This window comes from Myotis daubentonii, chromosome 3 (assembly GCF_963259705.1).
Source record: "Myotis daubentonii chromosome 3, mMyoDau2.1, whole genome shotgun sequence".
In the NCBI taxonomy this organism is placed as follows: Eukaryota; Metazoa; Chordata; class Mammalia; order Chiroptera; family Vespertilionidae; genus Myotis; species Myotis daubentonii.
Genome location: NC_081842.1, coordinates 147,567,147 through 147,588,416, shown reverse-complemented (window position 1 = coordinate 147,588,416; position 21,270 = coordinate 147,567,147). Strand labels below are relative to the sequence as shown.

At 39.6% G+C, this 21,270-nt stretch overlaps 1 protein-coding gene across 1 annotated transcript; it reads right to left on the bottom strand.

The window, feature by feature from the left end:
• Nucleotides 1-1,269: 1,269 nt before the first annotated feature.
• On the bottom strand, nucleotides 1,270-19,321 carry DNTTIP2 (deoxynucleotidyltransferase terminal interacting protein 2). The gene is made up of 7 exons (XM_059688791.1): nucleotides 19,164-19,321; nucleotides 16,667-18,270; nucleotides 15,138-15,276; nucleotides 11,764-11,859; nucleotides 9,625-9,789; nucleotides 7,778-7,887; nucleotides 1,270-1,674 (listed from the first exon to the last, which is right to left on the bottom strand). The coding sequence occupies exons 1-7, from the start codon at nucleotides 19,233-19,235 to the stop codon at nucleotides 1,581-1,583; spliced, it is 2,280 nt and encodes a 759-aa protein (XP_059544774.1). The 5' UTR covers nucleotides 19,236-19,321; the 3' UTR covers nucleotides 1,270-1,580.
• Nucleotides 19,322-21,270: the final 1,949 nt, after the last annotated feature.

The window sequence follows — 21,270 nt, the reverse complement described above, 5'->3', positions numbered from 1 at the left end:
CACTATGAACCACCTGTCACCTGAGGCTAAAATAGTTTTTGTCTTATAGTTAGTGTTTAGTGAGTATTAATTAATAACCTTTTCCATTTCAGAAACTCCCCATACCTAATTTATTTCACGTTTCATTTTAAGATATTTCTTTTCTTTGATAAAACACTGATCTGCTTATGACATTTAATTACAGGTCATGCTATTGACCCTGCTTCTTGGAAACTATTAGTAAGTGGAAGCATTCCTTCTTTACTTTTAAAATAGGAAACATTTCTTTACTTTTAAATTGTGTAACAATGAGGAGATGAATTTTACATTTTAATTAGATGCTTAAGGAACTGATTACCTAGAAAGTCTTTTTTTCTGTTTTAACCCTAATTGAAAATGGTATTGGTAGTTATTCTGAATAGTTGCCATTGCTTGAAACTGACTTGAAATAGTATTAAAATGTCTTTTTCATATGAGCATGTTTTCTTCTAACTTGCTATTTCTAAGAGTAGGATCCCATGAATTTATTCCAAAACTTTACTCAAGGTTCTATTGAAATTTTCTTTACAGCCTCCCTACCCCCCACCTCTTTCCATTTTCTTAAAACTCTGCTGTTTATGGTCTCAATAGCCAAGTATTGCCTCTCCTCTCACATTATTATGGGAAGGACGTTTTCTCAGGCCTTAATAATAGGAATAATGTTTCTTTAAAGTAGTTGTTTTTATCTTATGGCAGAACACTGACACAGAACTGATTTTTGTGTTAGATGCTAGAAAGTTCATGGCTAATATTTATTATCTCTGTCACCCTGGCTTCATCTAATTTCTTCCATCCTCAATTTCCTTTCTGTAATTTCCTCACTTAAAAAACTAGCTGTGTTGTATGCATTTTTTAATAAGCTATCTTAAAAACATTTTGAAACAAGACAGGCTATTTTAGAAATCATTCAAGATCTTAAGGTATTTTGAAAGTCCTTCTTTCATCAGCTTTAACCCAATCTTTCTAGGTAGTCTTCCTTATTTTTTAAGTCCTTTTGTATCCTTCCTTTGGTTTCAACTATGACTTTTATACTGGCTACAAGTAGATCTGTGTATCTCAGTCCAGATCTCTGTATTTTTTGGACCTAAATTTACAGCCAACAAAAGAGCATTTCCTGTCTACTATCTCTCCCCTATATATACCCCACCCCCACATCTTTAATTAATATTGTTAATTACAATATTGTTACATATATCCTTGATCACATTAAAGTTTTTTGAATGTTAACAAACTTTATACTTTCTAAATATCTTTTAATTCAATTTTCTTTAATAACCAAGCATTGAAAACTTTACAAAATGTCCATTAAATTTGTTAAGGTTCTTTTCCTTTTCCCCCTCTATGGGTCTAAGCATGGGTGGGACTTTTGTAGATGCATCTATTTTTACTCCAAGGGGCACATGATCGAATCTCACTCAAATCAACTTTTCCAAACAGAAAAACCCCTATAAATAAATAGGGCCAGTCTATGTTAATTTTTTGTGATGGTGTTAGTTTTGAAAGACATCTTTAGTAAATAAATAAAGGGGCGAGGTAAAATACTGTGGCTTGCTTGGTGAATCTTAATTGCGAAATTTCTTCTTCTTTCGGAACTTCTTTCCTGCTGCATTTGCTGTTTTTTCAGCCATGATCTCTGAGTACTTCCTTCGGTTATATCTAAAAATAAAAACCAAACTTTTAAGTTCTAAAGTATGACAAATCAAACTTTAGAAGTCAATGTAACATTTTTGGGAGGTAGAGCCTGCTTTTAAATCTCAAATATTTTGTGTGTGCATTTTTACCATCTATTCATCACATTTGTACTAAGTTCCACCATGTGTAAGGAGCCATACTAGGAGTTGGGGACAGAGGAGGGAACCAGAGGTCAAGGTCCCTGCCCTCATGGAGCTTATAAGCTAGTGAGAAAAAATGACAACTATAGAGGAAAGTTTTTGAAAACTTTCAGTCACTAGAAACTCGTGCACTACATCCAGCTAATATCAAATGCTTTAAATATTTTTGTGGGATAAAAATGTAAATAAAATAGAAGGACTAAGTAAAACAAAAAATTTGCACTTACCTATAAACTCACAAATATACTTCTTAGAACCTTAAGAAATATACCAAAGACCAATGGTTTTCAAAATATGGGCTGGGAATGAGACCCTTCCAGGAATCCATTAGGTAAACACTATTTTACAAGTACACTAAGACATCGTTGCCTATCGCATGAGTGTACAGGGAAGTTTTCCTGAGGCTACACAATGTGTTGTATCACAACAGACTGACACAGAAGCAGATATGAAGCTCCAAATGTCTTTAAGCCAGACATAAGAGATCTAAATTTCATTATTTTTGTTTTGTTCATGAAAATATGTTAATGTGTAATGGGTTTATAACTTGAAAATGAATTGATAAATATTCTTAAAGTTTCTAAATTCTAATTTCCATTATGGTAAATACTGATAAATGTAACCCACAGAACACAAGTTCTCTGGGTCTTCAATAATTCTTCAGAGTGTAAAGGCATCCTCAGACCAGAGAATTGCTACTATAGACTGTATTTCCCCATTGGGCTTTGGAAACACAGAAGCACAATTTATTGCAGAAAAATAATGCTGTGGTAGCTAGAAGTTGTCAGTCCACAGTTAATTATGAAAAGTTAAATTCTCTAAACATACAAAATTCCTTTGTTCTAAAGCACATTCACTGTGTTAAATAAATCTGTTATCACATTACTAAACCCAAGGATTAGCTACAATTCTCTCTAAAACAGAAGCTATTTAAAGCCTTTACAACTTTACAGCCCATTCTAGCCCCAAAACACAACTTACACAGACTTTCTAACAAATCTAAGGTTAGATTAAAAATAAAACAAAGCCAGCCCTGGCCAGGTAGCTTAGTTGATTAAAGCATCATTATAAGTCAAGGGTGTGGGTTCGATCCCTGGTCAGGGCACATACAGGAATCAACTATTGAATGAATAGATACGTGGAACAACAAATTGATGTTTTGCTCTCTCTCTCTCCCTACCTTCCTCTCTCTCTCTCTCAAATCAATAAAAATAATTTGAAAAAAATGAATTAAAACAAAAAAACCACATAACAAAGAAAAGCACATTTTTTTTCTGTCCCAGAACATTCCTACTAATGAACATCTGATGCATTAAATATATTCTGTGAAGTTCTCTTTCCCAAAGTGGTCAGAGACAACCTCTTGAGCCAGGGTAGAGGGGATTAAAACTTCCGTCATTCAAAGTGATGAATAGCAGGAACCTAAAACCTAGATTACTTTACCCAGCAAAGCTATCATTCAGAATTGAAGGTCAGATAAAGAGCTTCACTGATAAGAAAAAGCTAAAGGAGTTCATCACCACCAAACCAGTATTATATGAAATGCTGAAAAGTATCCTTTAAGAAGAGGAAGAAGAAAAAGGTAAAGATACCAATTATGAACAACAAATACATATCTATCAACAAGTGAATCTAAAAATCAAGTGAATCAATAATCTGATGAACAGAAAAAACTGGTGAATATAATAGAATCAGGGGCATAGAAAGGGAGTGGACTACTATTTCCAGGGGGGAAAAGGGTGTGGGGGGTGCGGGAAGAGACTGGACAAAAATCATACATCTATGGATGAGGACAGTGGGGGGGGGGGGGGTAAGGGCATAGGGTAGGGTGGGAACTGGGTGGAGGGGAGCTGTGGGGGGAAAAAAGAGGAAGAACTGTAATAATCTAAACAATAAAGATTTAATTAAAAAAAAAAATTCCGTCAGTGTTCCACACATTGTGGCATGTAAGTTTCAGTGATAAAACAGACTATATTCATTTTAAGTAATGTATTTTATCTTAATGTATATAGAAAAATATCATTAATAAACTCATTTACAATAGCAATATAAAGTCTCCTTCCTTTTAAAATAAAGTAAGCAGTACACAGATAATTGTGTAACATTGTGAAAATGGTATTCAATGACTGAGGTATAGTAAACAATGAGCTGATATGACAACCTCTAACTTGCAATTTTATACTTCACAAGTGGCCCGGTGCATGAAATTTGTGCACGGGGGTGGGGGATGGGGGTGTCCTTCAGCCCAGCCTGCACCCTCTCCAATCTGGGACCCCCCGGGAGACATGCCTCTTGCAATCCGGGACCACTGGCTCCTAACCGCTCACCTGCCTGCCTGATCACCCCTAACCACTCTGCCTGCTGGCCTTCTCGTCCCCAACTGCCCCCCCTTGCTGGCCTTCTTGTCCCCAACTGCCCTCCCCCGCTCACCGGCCTGCTCACCCCAAATTGCCCCCCCACTGGCCTGATTGCCTCCACCCCGCCAACCTGCTCACCCCCAACTGCCCCCCCCTGCCAGCCTACTCACCCCCAATTGGCCCCCCCCTGCTGCCCTGCTTGCCCCCAACCCCCCCCCCCCCACCCCCCCGGCCAGCCTAATCACTCCCAACTGCCCTGATCGCCCCTAACTGCCTCTGCCTCTGCCTCGGCCCCGCCACCATGGCTTTGTCCAGAAGGTCTCTCCGTCTAATTAGTATAGTACCCTTTTACATACTTCATTCTACTACATTTCTAGGTTACTGCCCCAACTTATTTATTCCAAGACTAGAGGCCCGGTGCACAAAATTCATGCACTGGGTGGGGGGGGGGGGAGACCCTCAGCCTGGACTGCACCCTCTCGTAGTCTGGGAGCCCTCAGGGGATGTTCCTAAGCCATCAGTCGGACATCCTTAGTGCTGTTGCAGAGGCGGGAGAGGCTCCCACCACCGCTGCTATGCTAGCCAGCCATGAGCCTGGCTTCTGGCTGAGCAGCACTCCCCCTGTGGGAGCACACTGACCACCAGTGGACAGCTCCTGCACTGAGCATCTGCCCCCTGATGATCAGTGCGTGTCATAGCGACCAGTCTTTCTGCTGTTTGGTCTATTTGCATATTAGCCTTTTATTATGATAAAGTGTTATTATGGGCAAGGCCTCTAATTCAATTTTTTTTAGGTAAAGGGAGGGGCAGAATTTTCACCAGAGCCTGAAGCTAAAATTGCCCTTAGCTCAAAAATCTACATACCACTGAGACACATTTTGGTGAGGCTCATTTTGAACCCCCCCACTGTTCTGTTATGTGTATTAAGTATTGGGAACTATCTTATCTCTTTAGTGAAAGGAACCTTTTGTTATGTTACAATGACTAACTTTATCTCATGTGTTGTGTTTTGGCTTCAAGCCGGTATCCAGTATTCATGCAGCAACTTCAGCTCTTCTGTTCAATATTTACCTGTTTTATCTTTTATTTTATTTTCTCTAAATCTTTCTAGATTTTTATGTATTAGATAGGAATAGCCCATGGACACAGACAATAGTCTGGCAAAGGCCTGGAAGGGGCGGGTGCAGGGTGGAGATCAATGGGGAGAAGAAAAAAAAACTAAAAGGGACATCTGTAATACTTCCAACAATAAAGATACATTTTAAATAAAGGAAAATATCTTAGCTGAAAAGAGTTTTATGTAAAATAATATAAGTAATTGCTCTACTCTGTACTTTATATTCTCAACTCCTCTCAATGAGATATTGACCCTATGTTCACTGACTGCAGGATTACCGCCAGACCGACCCAGCACTGACTGCTACAGGGGCTGCGATCAGACCCTGCTTTTCTCTCCCAGCCTCTGTCTGGGCCTGATCACAGCCCCCTCAGCAGTCAGTGCTGGGTCGCTGAGGAGCCAGCAGCACGGCAGTCAGTGCTGGGTCTCCATGGTGACCCAGCAATGACTGCAGGAGTGACTTCCTCCACGCTGACCCAGCACTGACTGCTACAGGGCTGTGATCAGACCCTGCCTTTCTCTCCCAGCCTCTGTCTGGGCCTGATCGCAGCCCCCTCGGCAGTCAGTTGCTGGGTAGCCTCAGCTGAGGTGCCCGCAGTGCGGCAGTCAGTGCTGAGTCGCCATGGCGACCCAGCATGCCTGACTTCGGTGTTTGGTCGAGACTTCGGTCGTTTTGGATATTACGGACCCTGGCTATTTATATATATAGATTATTCTTTAGTGTTCTAATACCTAAGTGTTACCCATATGTTGTGGATAAAATTGAACTGTATTTTGTAATCTTGATGATGGCAATCTCAGAAATCACAGCAATGTTGATAGTGCTTATTTCCAAATTTTTACCATTACCCAGACTCATTAAATAGCTTCCATAATATTTTCCATACCCACAATCTATATTATATTTAGAACCCTTGATAAATATTTTCACTTTTGCTATTAAACCAATCTGGGACTTTAGCAGATATGCTTTTAAATCTCCTATAATATATACATAGCTGCTTCAAGGAGCTTTAAACATATTCAAATTGTTCCCATCTTTAAAAAATCCTCTTGCCCTAACCGATTTGGCTCAGTGGATAGAGCATCAGCCTGCGGACTCAAGGGTCCCAGGTTCGATTCCGGTCAAGGGCATGTACCTTGGCTGCGGGCACATCCCCAGTAGGGGGCGTGCAGGAGGCAGCTGATTAATGTTTCTCGCTCATCGATGTTTCTAACCCTCTATCCCTCTCCCTTCCTCTCTGTAAAAAATCAATAAAATATATATTTTAAAAAAAAATCCTCTTAAGTCCACATCTACTAGCCCTGCCTCTCTCTTCTTCTTCACAACAGAACTTCAAAGAGTTGTGTCCATTTCTTCATTTTCTTTTTTTAAATTGTTGAGATGTCTTAAATGTCTTTTTATTAAAGAAAAATATATTTTCTTATTTATTTCAGAGAGGAAGGGAGAGGGAGAGAGAGATAGAAACATCGATGAGAAAGAATCATTGATCAGCTGCCTCCTGCACGCCACTTACTGGGGATCAAGCCTAAAAACCGGGCATGTGCCCTGACCCGAAATCGAACAGTGACCTTTTGTTCAACACTCAACCATTAAGCCACAACGACTATGCCATTTCTTCACTTTCAACTCACTCTCCAGTTTTCTTCCCTATCACTCCCCTAAAGCCCCTGCCAGTTACTGTAACTAAATCCAAAGGAAGTTTTTAGTTCTTATTCAGCAGCATTTCTGTTAATCACTTCCTCTGGCTTATACTTGCTTAAAACATTCTCTTTCCTTGACTTCTATGTCATTGTGTCCTCCTGGTTTTCTTAATGCCCCCTTGGCTATTCTTTCCTAGTCTTCTTAGCAGGCTCATTCATCTCTAGTCAGTCTAATATTTTTATCTTCTCCCTAAGCAGTTCTAAACTGGGAATGCTTATGCCTTGCAGGGGACACTTGGAAATGCCTGACGACATTTTTATTGTTATGAATGGGGTATTGCTACTGGCATATAGTGGGAAGAGGCCAACGAGGCTGATAAACATCCTACAATGCACATGAAAGTCCCTCCTAATAAAGAATTATCCCATCCAGCCGAAACCGGTTTGGCTCAGTGGATAGAGCGTCAGCCTGCGGACTGAGAGGTCCCAGGTTCGATTCCGGTCAGGGGCATGTGCCTGGGTTGCGGGCACATTCCCGGTGGGGGATGTGCAAGAGGCAGCTGATCGATGTTTCTCTCTCATCGATGTTTCTAACTCTCTCTATCTCTCTCCCTTCCTCTCTGTGAAAAATCAATAAAAAATATATTTAAAAAAAAAAAAAAAAGAATTATCCCATCCAAAATGTTAAGTAGTGCTACTGTTGAGAAGGCATGCTAAAATAAAGCATTTAAAAATATCTGAAATTTTAAGTTTATGCATATTGTAAAGGAAAGCATACATATTATAAAGCGAAACATAAATTCCTTTACCTTCTAAACTCAGAATCAGCCAGCAATTCTTCCACAATAGTTTTCTTCCTTTGTTTCTTGGGAATTCGTGAATGGTAGAAGTCAGCTGGATTGTCAACAATGGTTCCAATCTATGAGCAATTGATAAAATAAGTCATGTGACACCTGAATGCAACGTTGCTTTCTTATTTCAGAGTAGCTCTTACAAAATGTATTTATAGAAATGAAAAACGTAAGCATACATTACACCAACATTAAAGTTAATTTTTAAGAGCAAAAGTAAATCACCTATTCAATCTCCATTAGGTCCTAATGACATTTCTTCATTAGTTTATAATAAACCCAAAATTCCTTATATGATTTAGTGCTAGACAGTACAGTAAATTCTTGATGAACAGCGTAATTAGAGAAAAAAAGTGGGACAGGTAATACAAACTTTTGTTTTAGCTTCCCAAATTAATGAAATCAAACACAGAAATTCTACTTCCCACCTATTTGATCTCCTAGATCAGCGGTTCTCAACCTGTGGGTCGCGACCCCTTTGGGGGTCAAACGACCCTTTCACAAGGGTCGCCTAAGGCCATCGGAAAACACATATATAATTACATATTGTTTTTGTGATTAATCACTATGCTTTAATTATGTTCAATTTGTAACAATGAAATTGGGGGTCACCACAACATGAGGAACTTTATTAAAGGGTTGCGGCATTAGGAAGGTTGAGAACCACTGTCCTAGATTATCATAAATGCTGCCAGCTTAGAACCTTCTTATTGACCATTCTGCATTAGTTCATAGATTCAAACAAGTAAATTTTACCGAGTGTCTACTATGTGCCAGGCACTGTCCTAGGTATAGGGAAACAAAGATAAAGATCATATGGTCCCTGGCAGTGAGTAGCCCAGTCTTAGAAGGAAGATTCACGGACAGGTAACTACAAAATTAAAGCATAACACAGTATTATGCTGAACAAAAGATTACAATGCTCTAAAAACTGAGTGACCAATTGTGTCTGAGAGAGATAAAGGTTTCACAAAGGATGACATTTTAGCTTGGATTTATATGGGTAAAATTTCACCAGCAAACATGGCAGAGTCAAGCACAGGCAAAGTCAAATGCCAAAACCGTCTGCATATTCCAAGAAGACTGAGTAGTTGTGTGTGTTCGCGCATAAGAGGGCTATGTGACAAAGTGAGGACTGGTGAACTGGTTTGGGTGCAGATTGTGAAGGGCCCTATCAAGGTCACAAAGAATCACTGAAGGTATCATTAAGTGATATCTGTGCTATCACTGAACAGATTGCCCCTTTTTTAGAATAACTGGCTACAATATGGAGGATGTACTAGAAGGGAGGGCAGACTATTCTAATTAATAATCCAGATGAGTGACATGAAAGGTAGCCAAGAACAAAATGAATTTGAGAGCTCCAGAGGATGACTCCATTGGACTTTCATCTGAAAATACTTTGAAAACCAATTTTTAACTTATCTTCTATTTGCCTGGGGATATCCCTCTACCTTGAAAAGAAGAGTTGGTACAAATGATTCCCTCCTTCCCCCTCCATTCTGTAAGAATTCTTGCTCATAGGCTAGTAGTATTCATGGATGGAACACCCACCTTTAGGTTCCACAACTTTTAGAGAGCTGATATAGGAACCTAGTTACCATCTGCAACACTGTTTCTCTCTATGGAAAGCCATTACAAGCTGCTGGCTGTCTGAATTGGGTTCTGACCATTATTATATGGCCTGAGCAGATGTGCATTGCAAATATTCATCTATCTTAAGAGTGAACAGAAAGGTCACACTTTAATGCTTTCAAAGCTAAAATCCACAGAACGTCACCACCGTTATTTTGTTTGCTTCATACCTGGAAGTACTTAGGGAAGCCATCCCTATCGTTTTTCTTATAAAACCTTTTTGGGTCCATGCCAGCTCTCATCTTCAGTGCTTTGAGATCATTTTTTAGTTCATCTGTTAATTCTGGAGCTTTCATACCAAACCAGCCATCGCCTGCTGTTTTTTGTCGCTCTTTCTGAAATTCAGATTTCAAAAATAAACAACATTCTAACTTTAATAAAGTGTATAAACTATACCTTATTTCCCCCCAAATGTACATACAGAAAATTTCATTAATTAAAACAAATAAGGTGTTACTTTACAGAATGTATTAGTCTCCAGATTTATCTTGCATAAAAGGAATGAAACCACAAAAAGTAATCTCTCAGGTAAATTAGGTAAAGCATTACTGATGTCAAAAATGAGGGCTCCTTTAAATTTAATTTTGCTGACTTACTGGGAGAAAAACCCACAGCTTTAATTTCTATTGTCTAAAATAGTCTACATAAGAGATAATGTATAAAAATATTTTTGCTTCTGAAGTTTATATGTAAACATTAACCCTTTTATTCAGCCACTCAGGTATCTCAAAGTCACTCACTCCAACAGTCCAGAAATTTGTATTACTTCTTAAAAAATAAAAATAACCTGGCCAGTGTGACTCAGTGGTTGAGAGTTGAACTATGAACCAGGAGGTCACAGTTCCAATTCCCGGTCAGGGCACATGCCAGGGTTTCGGGCTTGATTCCCAGTGGGGGGCATGCAGGAGGTAGCCAATCAATGATTCTCTCTCATCATTGATGTTTCTCTCTCTCTCTCTCTCTCTCTCTCTCCCTTCCTCTCTGAAATCAATAAAAATATATTAAAAAAATAAAAATAACAAATTAGCCCGGCCAGTGTGGCTAAGTTGGCTAAGCATCTCATCCCATGCACCAAAAGGTTGCCAATTCAATTCCTGGTCAGGGCACATACCCAGGTTTTAGGTCCAGTCCTGGTCAGGGTGCATATGTGAGGCAATTGACTGATATATATATATATATATATCTCTAAAATCAATTAAAAAAAACATATTAAAAAAATTATTCTTTTAAAAACTCCTAGCAAGTGATTTGCTTAATTTTTTGTTCCATTCATACAACCAATATTATCTAGTATCTACCATGTGCCTAGGTGTTTCATATTAGTGACATTATTGGAGCACCTTCCTTAAATTTCCTCCAAACTCTCTTGATAACTTCTTTATGCTTATCAGTTGAAATGTCAGATAGAAGCAACGCCCTGCTCCGTATTTTACTAAAGAAACCAGTTCATTTGGTAGACTAAATAAACTAGATTTTTAGCTGGCTACATTAAGTTCCCTACAATAGCCTGCAACAGACAAATAATTCTTGGCCTTTAGTGAATGGTACCCATAAGCCAAGAGGAATAGATAGTGATCTTATATGGTAATTGTCACTGTTTTTAAGGAAAAAAGTTATATCTATGTGCACCACTCAGTGCACTTTCACTTTGTGAAAATCCATATAAAATATGTTTATGGAACCACATTTTATAAGCCCTTAGGTATCTGTAACAATTTTCTTCCCCCCCCCCCCAAAAAAATTTTTAGTTGTATAACCATCCTATCTAATATAGAGGGAATATGCTAATTGACTGCTCTGCCCTCAAAGATGGTGGCGCCCACAGCCAATAATGAGGGAATATGCTAATTAACTGCCACACCCTCAAAGATGGCAGCGCCCACAGCCACAAGATGGCGGCACCCAGTCCCCTCAGCCCCACTGGGGCAGCAGGCGCGCAGCAAGGTCAGGCCCGCCCCCAGGTGGGCCCAGCCGCTCCACATGCCTGCCTCCAAAAGACCCCCAGTCCCCTGAGCCCCCCAGACGCCCACGGCCAGCCCGAGGTACAGGTAAGCCTTGGATGTCAGCTGTCCAGCCGCCCAGTCCTCAGGTAACCAGGGCCGACCGATGCTTGGGGTGTGATGGGGCGTTGCCTTCCCCTGATCGCCAGGTCGCCTCCCGCCCTTGAGGACTCCTGGACTGTGAGAGGGGTCAGGCCGGGCTGAGGGACCCCCCGCCTCCAGTGCATGAATTTTCATGCACCGGGCCTCTAGTGTCATATATGAGCTGAATATACCTAAACATTCTAAATAATGAGCCACTGTACTTACTCTGCGTTGTTTTTGAAGCTGATGTTTTGATTCACGATAAGGTGGGACACAGTAGTTTTTTTCAAAATCAGGAGTAATGATGGCTTTCTGCATAATCTATAAAAATATTAAATTTGTTTTAAAACTTCAAAATGTCATATTACTTTTTCATCATTTTTTACCTTATTATGGAAACATCTCTCAAGACTGAAGACTAGATTCTCACAGCCAGTTGGCCTGGAGGTCAAATCCCCCGCCAGTGTTACCTACAACAATCAAGGCTTAACTACAAGACTGTGCACAAAGACCACTAGGGGGTGCACCAAGAAAGCATAAAAAATGCGGAGACAAAGAAACAAGACACAAATGACAGAAATGGAGGAAAGCAAACTGCTGGATATAGAGTTCAAAACCACACTTTTAAGGTCTTTCAAGAACTGTCTAGAAGCCGCCGATAAATTTAGTAAGACCCTCGAAAAGACTGGTGAGACCGCCGATAAATGTAGTGAGATCCTCAAGAAATCTAGTGAGACCCTCGATGTTGTGATCAAGGACCAATTAGATATTAAGCATACACTGACTAAAATAAAGAATATTATACAGACTCCCAACAGCAGACCAGAGGAGCGCAAGAATCAAGTCAAAGATTTGAAATACGAAGAAGCAAAAAACACCCAACCGGAAAAGCAAAATGAAAAAAGAATCCGAAAATACGAAGATAGTGTAATGAGCCTCCGGGACAGCTTCAAGCGTACCAACACCAGAATTATAGGGGTGCCAGAAGATGAGAGCGAGCAAGATATTGAAAACCTATTTGAAGAAATAATGACAGAAAACTTCCCCTACCTGGTGAAAGAAATAGACTTACAAGTCCAGGAAGCACAGAGAACCCCAAACAAAAGGAATCCAAAGAGGACCACACCAACACACATCATAATTAAAATGCCAAGAGCAAAAGACAAAGAGAGAATCTTAAAAGCAGCAAGAGAAAGAAACTCAGTTACCTACAAGGGAATACCCATACGACTGTCAGCTGATTTCTCAACAGAAACTTTGCAGGCCAGAAGGGAGTGGCAAGAAATATTCAAAGTGATGAATGCCAAGAACCTACAACCAAGATTACTTTACCCAGCAAAGCTATCATTCAGAATTGAAGGTCAGATAAAGAGCTTCACAGATAAGGAAAAGCTAAAGGAGTTCATCACCACCAAACCAGTATTATATGAAATGCTGAAAGGTATCCTTTAAGAAGAGGAAGAAGAACTGTTTCTATTAAACATTTTTCCATTAATCATTATAAACACCACCTTTGCACACTTGTGATTACTTTTGTAAAACAAATTCCAAAATGTGTTATTTAAAAATTTTACAGGTCATGCTAAATTGCTTGCATTCAAATAGTATAAACTCCTACCAACGGTTAATCAGGGCCCTTATCTTTATTTTGTCACCAACACTGAGTACTATCTTCTTGTATGTTGTCGGTGGTGTCTCTTGGCTATTTTCATTTGCTGTTGATCATCTTTACACATCAAGTCCTCTTCTGTGGGAATGCCTGTAGTTTTTTGTTTTTGTTTTGTTTGTGGGTTTTTTTTTTCATTTTAAATTAGGATTGTGTTATTAATTTGTAGAAATGTACTTTGTATCTTAGTGATATGAATGTAGTCCTTTACTTGTCTTTAAGGTGTTTTTAACTGCTTAAGTTTTAAAATTTTGTGTAGTCAGTCAAATCTGTTAATCTTTCCTAAATTACTTCTGCATTTTTTGTCTTTTTGCCTAGGATGATTAAATATTATAATAAATACCATTTATGTGACTAAAAGAAGCCTTAGGGTAATTAGTAATTTCCCCCAGTGCAAGAACTAAAAAAGACTACTCCTTTGTCCTCAAATTAGTTCATAGGAAATATGAATATATTAATTTGGTCAATAGCATTTAACATTATCAATTATCAATTCAGACATACCCAATTCAGGTTTAGGCTTAGAAGTTTCTGGGTAGCACAGTAGCAATCTAGACATTCCTATCACTCAGAAAAGAAAGCAAGCCATTTAACAAATTATTAAGAAGTTGTTGTGTGTCAAGTACCATACTAGGGTTTAAGACAGTGGTTATCCATTGGGAGCAATTGGCGATGTCTGACGACATTTTTGGTGTTTGTGAATGTGTGCATATGGTGTGGGGTGTGGATGCTATTCGCATCTAGTGGATAGAGGCCAAGTCTGCTGCTAAACATCCTATAATGCGCAGACACTCTCCCACAGCAAGGAATTATCCATTCCAAAATGCAAATATTGCTGAGGTTGAGAAATCCTGTTTTAGGAATATAAATATAAAAGACAATAAAATAACAATCATATAACGATTAAAATAATACAATAATGATTAATAATGGATCCGATCGATACTGGATGTTGCAGAAGCACAAAGGAGGTTAGGGGGAGCACTAGGATCAAAGAATGTTTCTCAAAGACAGTGATCTATCTCTGTATTAGCCTGGGAAAGATCAAGGTATATTAGATAACTAGCAGTCTTCAATGGCAAGAATGCAGCAAGTGAATAGAGTTGGAGGAATAAAGGCACATTAAAAGCTCTGAGGAACCACTGAAAGACTTCAACAGAGTATAATGCTCAGATTTATGTTTTTAGGAAATCTAGCAAGAGTATGGAGAATAGCTTGAAGAACAATGAGTAAGAAGGCTATTGCGGTAGTCTAAAGGCCTGCATGAGCCAGTGACAGTGGGGTGAAAGGAGGAAACAGAGTAGAAAGTATGTAAGAAGCCTTGTAGCCTAGGCTTTTTGATTGCAAAATGGAAAGATTTTGGCATCATTAACCATGATAGAGAATACAAAAGAAGGAGCTGGTTCAGGCAGAGAATAGAGAAGTAGGGCAATTAGTGAGGTCAAGTGCCTGAGCACATATAAAGAACAGACTACAGGCACCTGGATTTAAAGTCTTGAAGAAAGACCTGAAGATGCACAAGGCTAGAAAATACAAATGTGAAGCTATGCAAGGGGACAGCTAAAGCTGAGGATTTGGATGAGATTACCTACCCTATAATTTTCTTCTGAAATTAAATGTACAATTTTAAGTCTTTTCCTAGTGAGGGAGGCAGGCACTCACAGCCTTCAGATTCTCATCACAGTCCAGAACAGTTAAGAACTAAAAGTACAGCAAGAAAAGAGAAGAAAATACAACCCCCCGGGATCATAACTGGTGGGTGCAAGAGAGTCATCCTTTGCAGCTAGGACTTCATAAAAAAGAGTGACGATTATTCTGGAAAGAAGGAAAAAAGGAGCACAGCAGGCTTGATATGATTTCACTGTAGGAAAATTGGCCTCTTATCAAGGACTAATCATTTCTAGAAGTAATTGGCTAGTTCTATGTAACTTACCTCATTTTTCTTTTTCTCCTTGATCTGTGTTAGGGTTTTCTTGTTTGATTGTAGTTTGTCTGCATTAAAATTTATATATAAACCACCCAATTGCTTGATACTCAGACCAGGGTCTATGGTGCTGCTTGTCAACTTCAGACTGAAAGAGAAATGATCACTTAAAGATCAAGTAATTAAATCAAAATGGAAACAACTGAGACTGTTTCAAAATTTCTTTTTTCCCCTTCTCTCCCCCTTTACTGTCAACGACCAAAACAAATCCTTATCTTTAGAATGAAGTTTTGAAAAACTGAACAAATACATAATCTAGTAAAAGACATTAAGGAAAAAATTCAGGGATGAATAATGAATTAAGCAAAAGTTTTTTTGGTAGCACATACAAATTTATTCCTCAGATTTTCTTTAAGAGGGTTAAGGCCATATAATATAACGATTGATTTCTTAACAGGATTTTTATAAAGAAAAGAATTACAGAAAAGATGAGTTGCCTCTGGCAATTTGGCTCAACTTCATATATAGGTAGTGAATCAATGAGATAATACAGGAAGACAGTAACTCTGATAAAAATTAAAAATAAAACCAATGAGAAAGACAGGTTATTCTACTCTGAATTTCCAAGTTATCCAAACTTAGAATATTCTGGGTAATCAAAGGCATTTGGTAGTGCCGCTAAACCAAAGAAGTTTTAAACAGATGAGCATCCATATTTCCCACAGGAACTTTTAAAAAAATGTCTTTCCCCAGACCTAACAAATTAGACTCTTCTGCTGTTGGCCTGGGGGGTCCTACTATATTAATGTAATGAAAGGTCCTTTTTATAAGCAAGTATATTTGGACTTACAGTCACTTTCTTTCCTAATTATTCATATAAACTGAGCAGCTAAAAGTTTTGATAATCAACCTTTAGTGGAAAGTGAAATCATTCTATTGCAGTGTCTTGAAATTCTCAACCCTGACTGTACATTGTAATTATACTACTACAGAGGACCATGGCTTTTAAAAAATAAAAATGCCTGAGCCTATCCTCAGACTGATTTCACTAGGCATCCATTAATATGTAATTCCTTATAAGGATGCCTGTATTTTGTGGATACATTGCTACCAGGGCCTGTACTTGGGAAAAACAAATTTAAAGCAGAGAAAAAGAAACTAAAGAAGTAGCCCTAAACATTAATGCCTTTCAGTGGTTGATAGATGGCTTTTATTTTTCAACTTCTCTACAATCAACATATAGTAAAAAATAAATTATTTTCTTCCCTTTTATATTGCTATTAACAATCATGCAGGAAAATACTAACAGATGATTTTTAATATATCACCAAAAGAAGCACTTTTAGCTATCATTGTTGGGAAAAATATGATTAACATAGGCATCCAGAGAGATGAAGGAAATGCTGGATAAAAGAGCTCTTCCATATAGAACTCGAGGCAATAATTTCCTCAATTCCCTGGCTTCTTAATATTTTAATGGTAAATTAACCACTTGAAATATGTATCAAAAACTTATTTTAAATAAAGGCAAGACTTACAGTTTAGACTTTGTGCTATTTAGTAAGTCGTCTTCATCACTAAACTCATCTTCATTTTCATCTTGGTCTGATGGTTCTTCACTTTTTTCATCCTCCTCCTCTTCTTTTTCTTCCTCAGTGGCAACCTCACTTACCTTGTCTTCCTCATCCAAGTAAAAATTTTTATCAGCACTTAATCCAGGAGTTGTGTCAATTACAAACAGTGCATTGTCAGATAACTTATTTTCTGAATCTCCATGTAATGACCCCCTTTGAACACTATTTTCAACAAAACACATAGTGTCCTCTTCAATCTCACTGTTTTCAGACTGCTGGCTTTCATCACTGCTGAGAAGTAATAAAACAGAATCATCCTGAGATGTGTTGAGCTCAGACTTGTACAGTTTGGTATCACACTCAAAATCTACATCTCTTTCTTCATTCATGTCTTCACTATCAGCTATAATTGTGCACTCTTCTTCATCACTACCACCACCATCACTAGATGTGAAGTCATTTCTTTTTATGGTGCTCTTTCTCTCTTCAGTCCATCTGTCTATTTCCACAACTGCAAATGTTTGAGCTAATGATTTCATTATAGCCTCAGAGTTCAGACTTGAGGGCTTTGATGTAGTTTTGTTATTTTGGGGGGTTGAATGCCTCTCAGAAATTAACTGCTGAAGGCCACTGTTCTGAAGTTCAGGAAAACTCTTCAACTCAGAATTTTTCTCATTAATTTCTTTCTCCTTATCTATCATTCCTTCAGCTTCTTCATCTAAACTCTTACAATTCCGCTTTGTTATTTCTTTGAGAGGTGCAACATTAGCCTGTTTTTCCTTTTTTTTATTAAGACGTTGGCATTTTTGCACTGTTGGTTTTTTTCTAGACTTTCCATGGAAGGAATCATTATCAAAATCATTACAGATTTCATTAGAGATATTTGGCTTATTTATCTGAGAAAGAGATCTGGCTTGTAAACAAGAAGTTTGTCTAGTATCTGAATTCATAGATGAGTTTATCATTTGCTTTTCATTTCCAGGTATAATTTTATCTTTCTTCTCTGTTTCTGCCTGTAATTTCCTCTGCATACTCCTCGTTGTTCTAGTTGCAACTCCAGAAAATGTAGAAATTTCTGAGCATGATGATTCAGCATCAGAAATAGCTTCCGAATGTAATTCTTGGCTTGGATCTGTTAGGGATTTAGCCTTACTTCTGGTTCTTGTAGAAGGCACAATTCTAGAAATACCTGAAACATGCGATTCTGCTTCAGAGACTTCTTCTTCAGTATGAGACTCACTTATTGAAGTTATTTTCAGCCTTTTCCTAACACTGGACACTGGGGTGCATGGAACTAAGATTTGCCTTCTCCTAGTTATTCTTAAAATGGAATCCTGGGGCTCAGATACAGAACAACAATTTGAATCTGCTTCAGAGGTCTCTCCATCAGTAGCTGGTTTGTTCATTTCTGATAATGAGGCTCTAGTTCTGCTCTTTCTTGTCCCAGTTTTAGGAGTTTTAGGGATTGGACTTTGTTTCCTATTGCCCTGTGATCCAGCAGTTCTTGAGTCATCAGATGGAGATTCCTTCCTGCCTTTTGGATTCGCTTGAATTCTTTCAGCAGAATTCTGTAAGCCAGAGAATGCACACTGTTAATTTAGGAAGGGCTAGGACATGGGCAAGGTGAGTGAGGCACTACCCTCAGGAGCAAATTTTAAGACAGCACTAAAAAAAAACTCAGTAAACTAGATGAACACAAAACCCAACACCACCATCCATTATTTTAAAAACTTATATACTGTATCTGTCCCTGCATTTGCAGGGCCCTGCTTCATTCGCCTCATCCAAGTCCTTGACTCTGTCTTTAGAGAGCAAAGTAATAATGATAATAATAACTGAAAAGAAAATATTTCTACATCTAACAATGTCAAATATTCTAGGCGGACCTATATTCCGAAACATATGGGGGAGAGGGAATAAGGAGACTATTAACTCCGAGCAAAGATAGGTTTAGGAACACACACCAATAGAACTGGTCGCTGCCCTTACCTTTACCTACGTAAGAGAATTAACGTTCGTTTTCCTTCCTCCCAGAATCAGAGGGAGCGACAACTAGCGCCACCGAGAGCCGCCAGGCGGCATCACTGCCGACCTCCCCACGCCAAAAGGAGGTGCTGTGGGGTCTCCGCCAGCCTCCCCATGAGAAAAGGCGCCCTTCACTCCACACCCGCTCAATCAGCTCACGCTTGGTGGCCAAAACAAATCCTTAGTACGGTGTTAACAGTAAAGTTAAAAGGTTTGGGCTGAACTACCCCAAACAAGTTAACTAACCTCTCGGTTCCACACTAAGGACCGCCTTAAAGACAGCAGAGGAAGTGACAGGCTCGGCGGCGGCCAGGACGCAGCCCCGCGCGGCAGGCTCGTCCCGACGCTCCAGCATCAGGGCCGCCGCCCCCCGCCCCTCCCCGGGCGCCACTCTGCGAAGCGGCGAGCAGAAAAGAGGAGCCTCGCTATTCCCTACCTTCTGCCTGGAGCTTTCAGGCGACGTAGCTTGGATGTCGGCCCGAGGCCGCGCCGACCTGGTGACCACCATCTCACCGGCTGGCAACCACCTGGCCCGTCTCGGTTCCGGAGACACGGAAGTGCGTCAGAGAAGGGCCTCGCTCGCGGTTTCCCGCGAGAATTCCTGATCTCGCGAGAACTTCTTCCCTACCTCCGCCCCCCCCCCCCCGCCGCCACCCCCTCCCTCCCCCCGGCCGAGTTCCGGCGATTCCCTGGGATCCCGGAGGGCGCGGGGTTTAGCGTTCACTCCGGGCACCATCCTTTTGCCCCACGTTGTGGGGCGGTGACACTCGCAGTGACGGAGGTCTGCGTTCCCGCTTCCCCTCCTCCATCCATTCTTTCACTGGTTCGGCAAATTCTAAAGGTTTTAATGTAGCCTGTGATGTGGCCGAAAGAGACGTTTGCATTACGTAGACTTTTTTTAAAATTTTGCTTACGTGGGTTTTTTTTTTTATTTAAGGTATTACAAGTAGTAGTACATGTCTCTTTACGTATACTTTCTTAAAAAAAACAATCACTCTTGTATTATTTGTGAAGTTAAATATAAATAAAATAGCATTTAAAGAATTGGTTGGGGTAAAGATGTTTATGTTACATTTCCCAGGAACTCAGACTAGTTAGGCAGGTATATGACGTAAAGGTGAGATGGTGACTAGGGATTGGGAATAAGCAGAAAAGAAGAAATGTTAAAGAAATTGTGAGGAGAGTGATAAAAAAATTTCTTGCAGTGAAGGGAAGAGAAAGACAATCAATAGAAGCTTTTGGATTTATTTTAGGATGAAGGGTGGAGAGCTAGAATGTTTGAGGGGAATGGAAAGGGATTGAAGAAGAAGATGGACATTGTTGGAAGTGAGAAAGGATGAGTGCCTCACTAAATGTATTCTTTTCTACTTCTTTTATAACAGAAAACCTTCCCCCACCCCCTTTACAAAACAGATTTTTCAGTGGCACACTGCCACTCAGCTAAATAGCTCCTTTCATTGTTTCCCTTGCAGCCAGATGTGGCTAAATTTTGGGCAATTACATATAAATTGAGTGTTGTGTAGTTCTTAAGGGACATCTTTCTTTTTAGATTATCTTTTTATTATGTATTTTTTTTATTGATTAAGGTATTACAAATGTATCCTTATCTCCCCATTGTCCCCTCATCCCTCCAGTCCTGCCCTCACCCTCACCCCCTGTTGTCTGCATCCATCACTTAAGGGACATCTTAAAAGAGAGGATTTCTTCCCTTCCGGCTTCTTTTCTTTTCTTTTTTCTTTTCTTTCTTGTTTTTGTTTTTTTGTTTTGTTTTGTTTTGTTAATCCTCACCTGAGGATATTCTTCCATTGATTTTTAGAGAGAGTGGAAGGGAGAGGGAGAGACAGAAACATCAATGTGAGAGAAACACAAAAACACATCAGCTGGTTGCCTCCTGCATGCACCCTGACCAGGGCAGGAGAACCTGCAACCAAGGTACTTGCCCTTGACCAGAATGGAACCTGGGACCCTTCAGTCTGTGGGCTGACGCTCTATCCACTGAGCCAAACCGGCGAGGTCTTCCCTTGCCTTCTTTAACTTCATTTTACACCCTGAAAAGTAGTGTGTGCTATCTGGTTTGCAAGCAGTAGGTTTGTGCCACTTTAGTGATGGCAGAGGCGCGAGAAAGAAAAAAGCATGGGTCCCAGACAATGGGTGGAGCTGCCGTATCAGTCTTAAACAGACTACTTCTAGATCTGTCTCACCTGAGAAAAACACTTGTCTTTTTTGAAGCCAGTGTTATTTGGTGATTTTCTGTTATTTGCTGACAAGCCTAATCCCAAATGAAGAATGGAATAAAAAAAATAGAGATGGAGGGCGCAGAAGCCACAGAAGAATACTCCTTCCTTTGATGCAGGAGGGGAGAACTAATATTTGAAGCAGAGAGGAGAATGTGAATGCAGGGAAATTAAAGCGTTGAGAAGAAAAGAGAAGGGGATTTGGGATTGATAACTCCAATTTTCTATATAAGAACATTCATCTGCTCAAGAATGGGAAAAGTTTATATTGGTTCTTGTGGGGAATGTGGTGAGGAGCAAAAAGAAGGA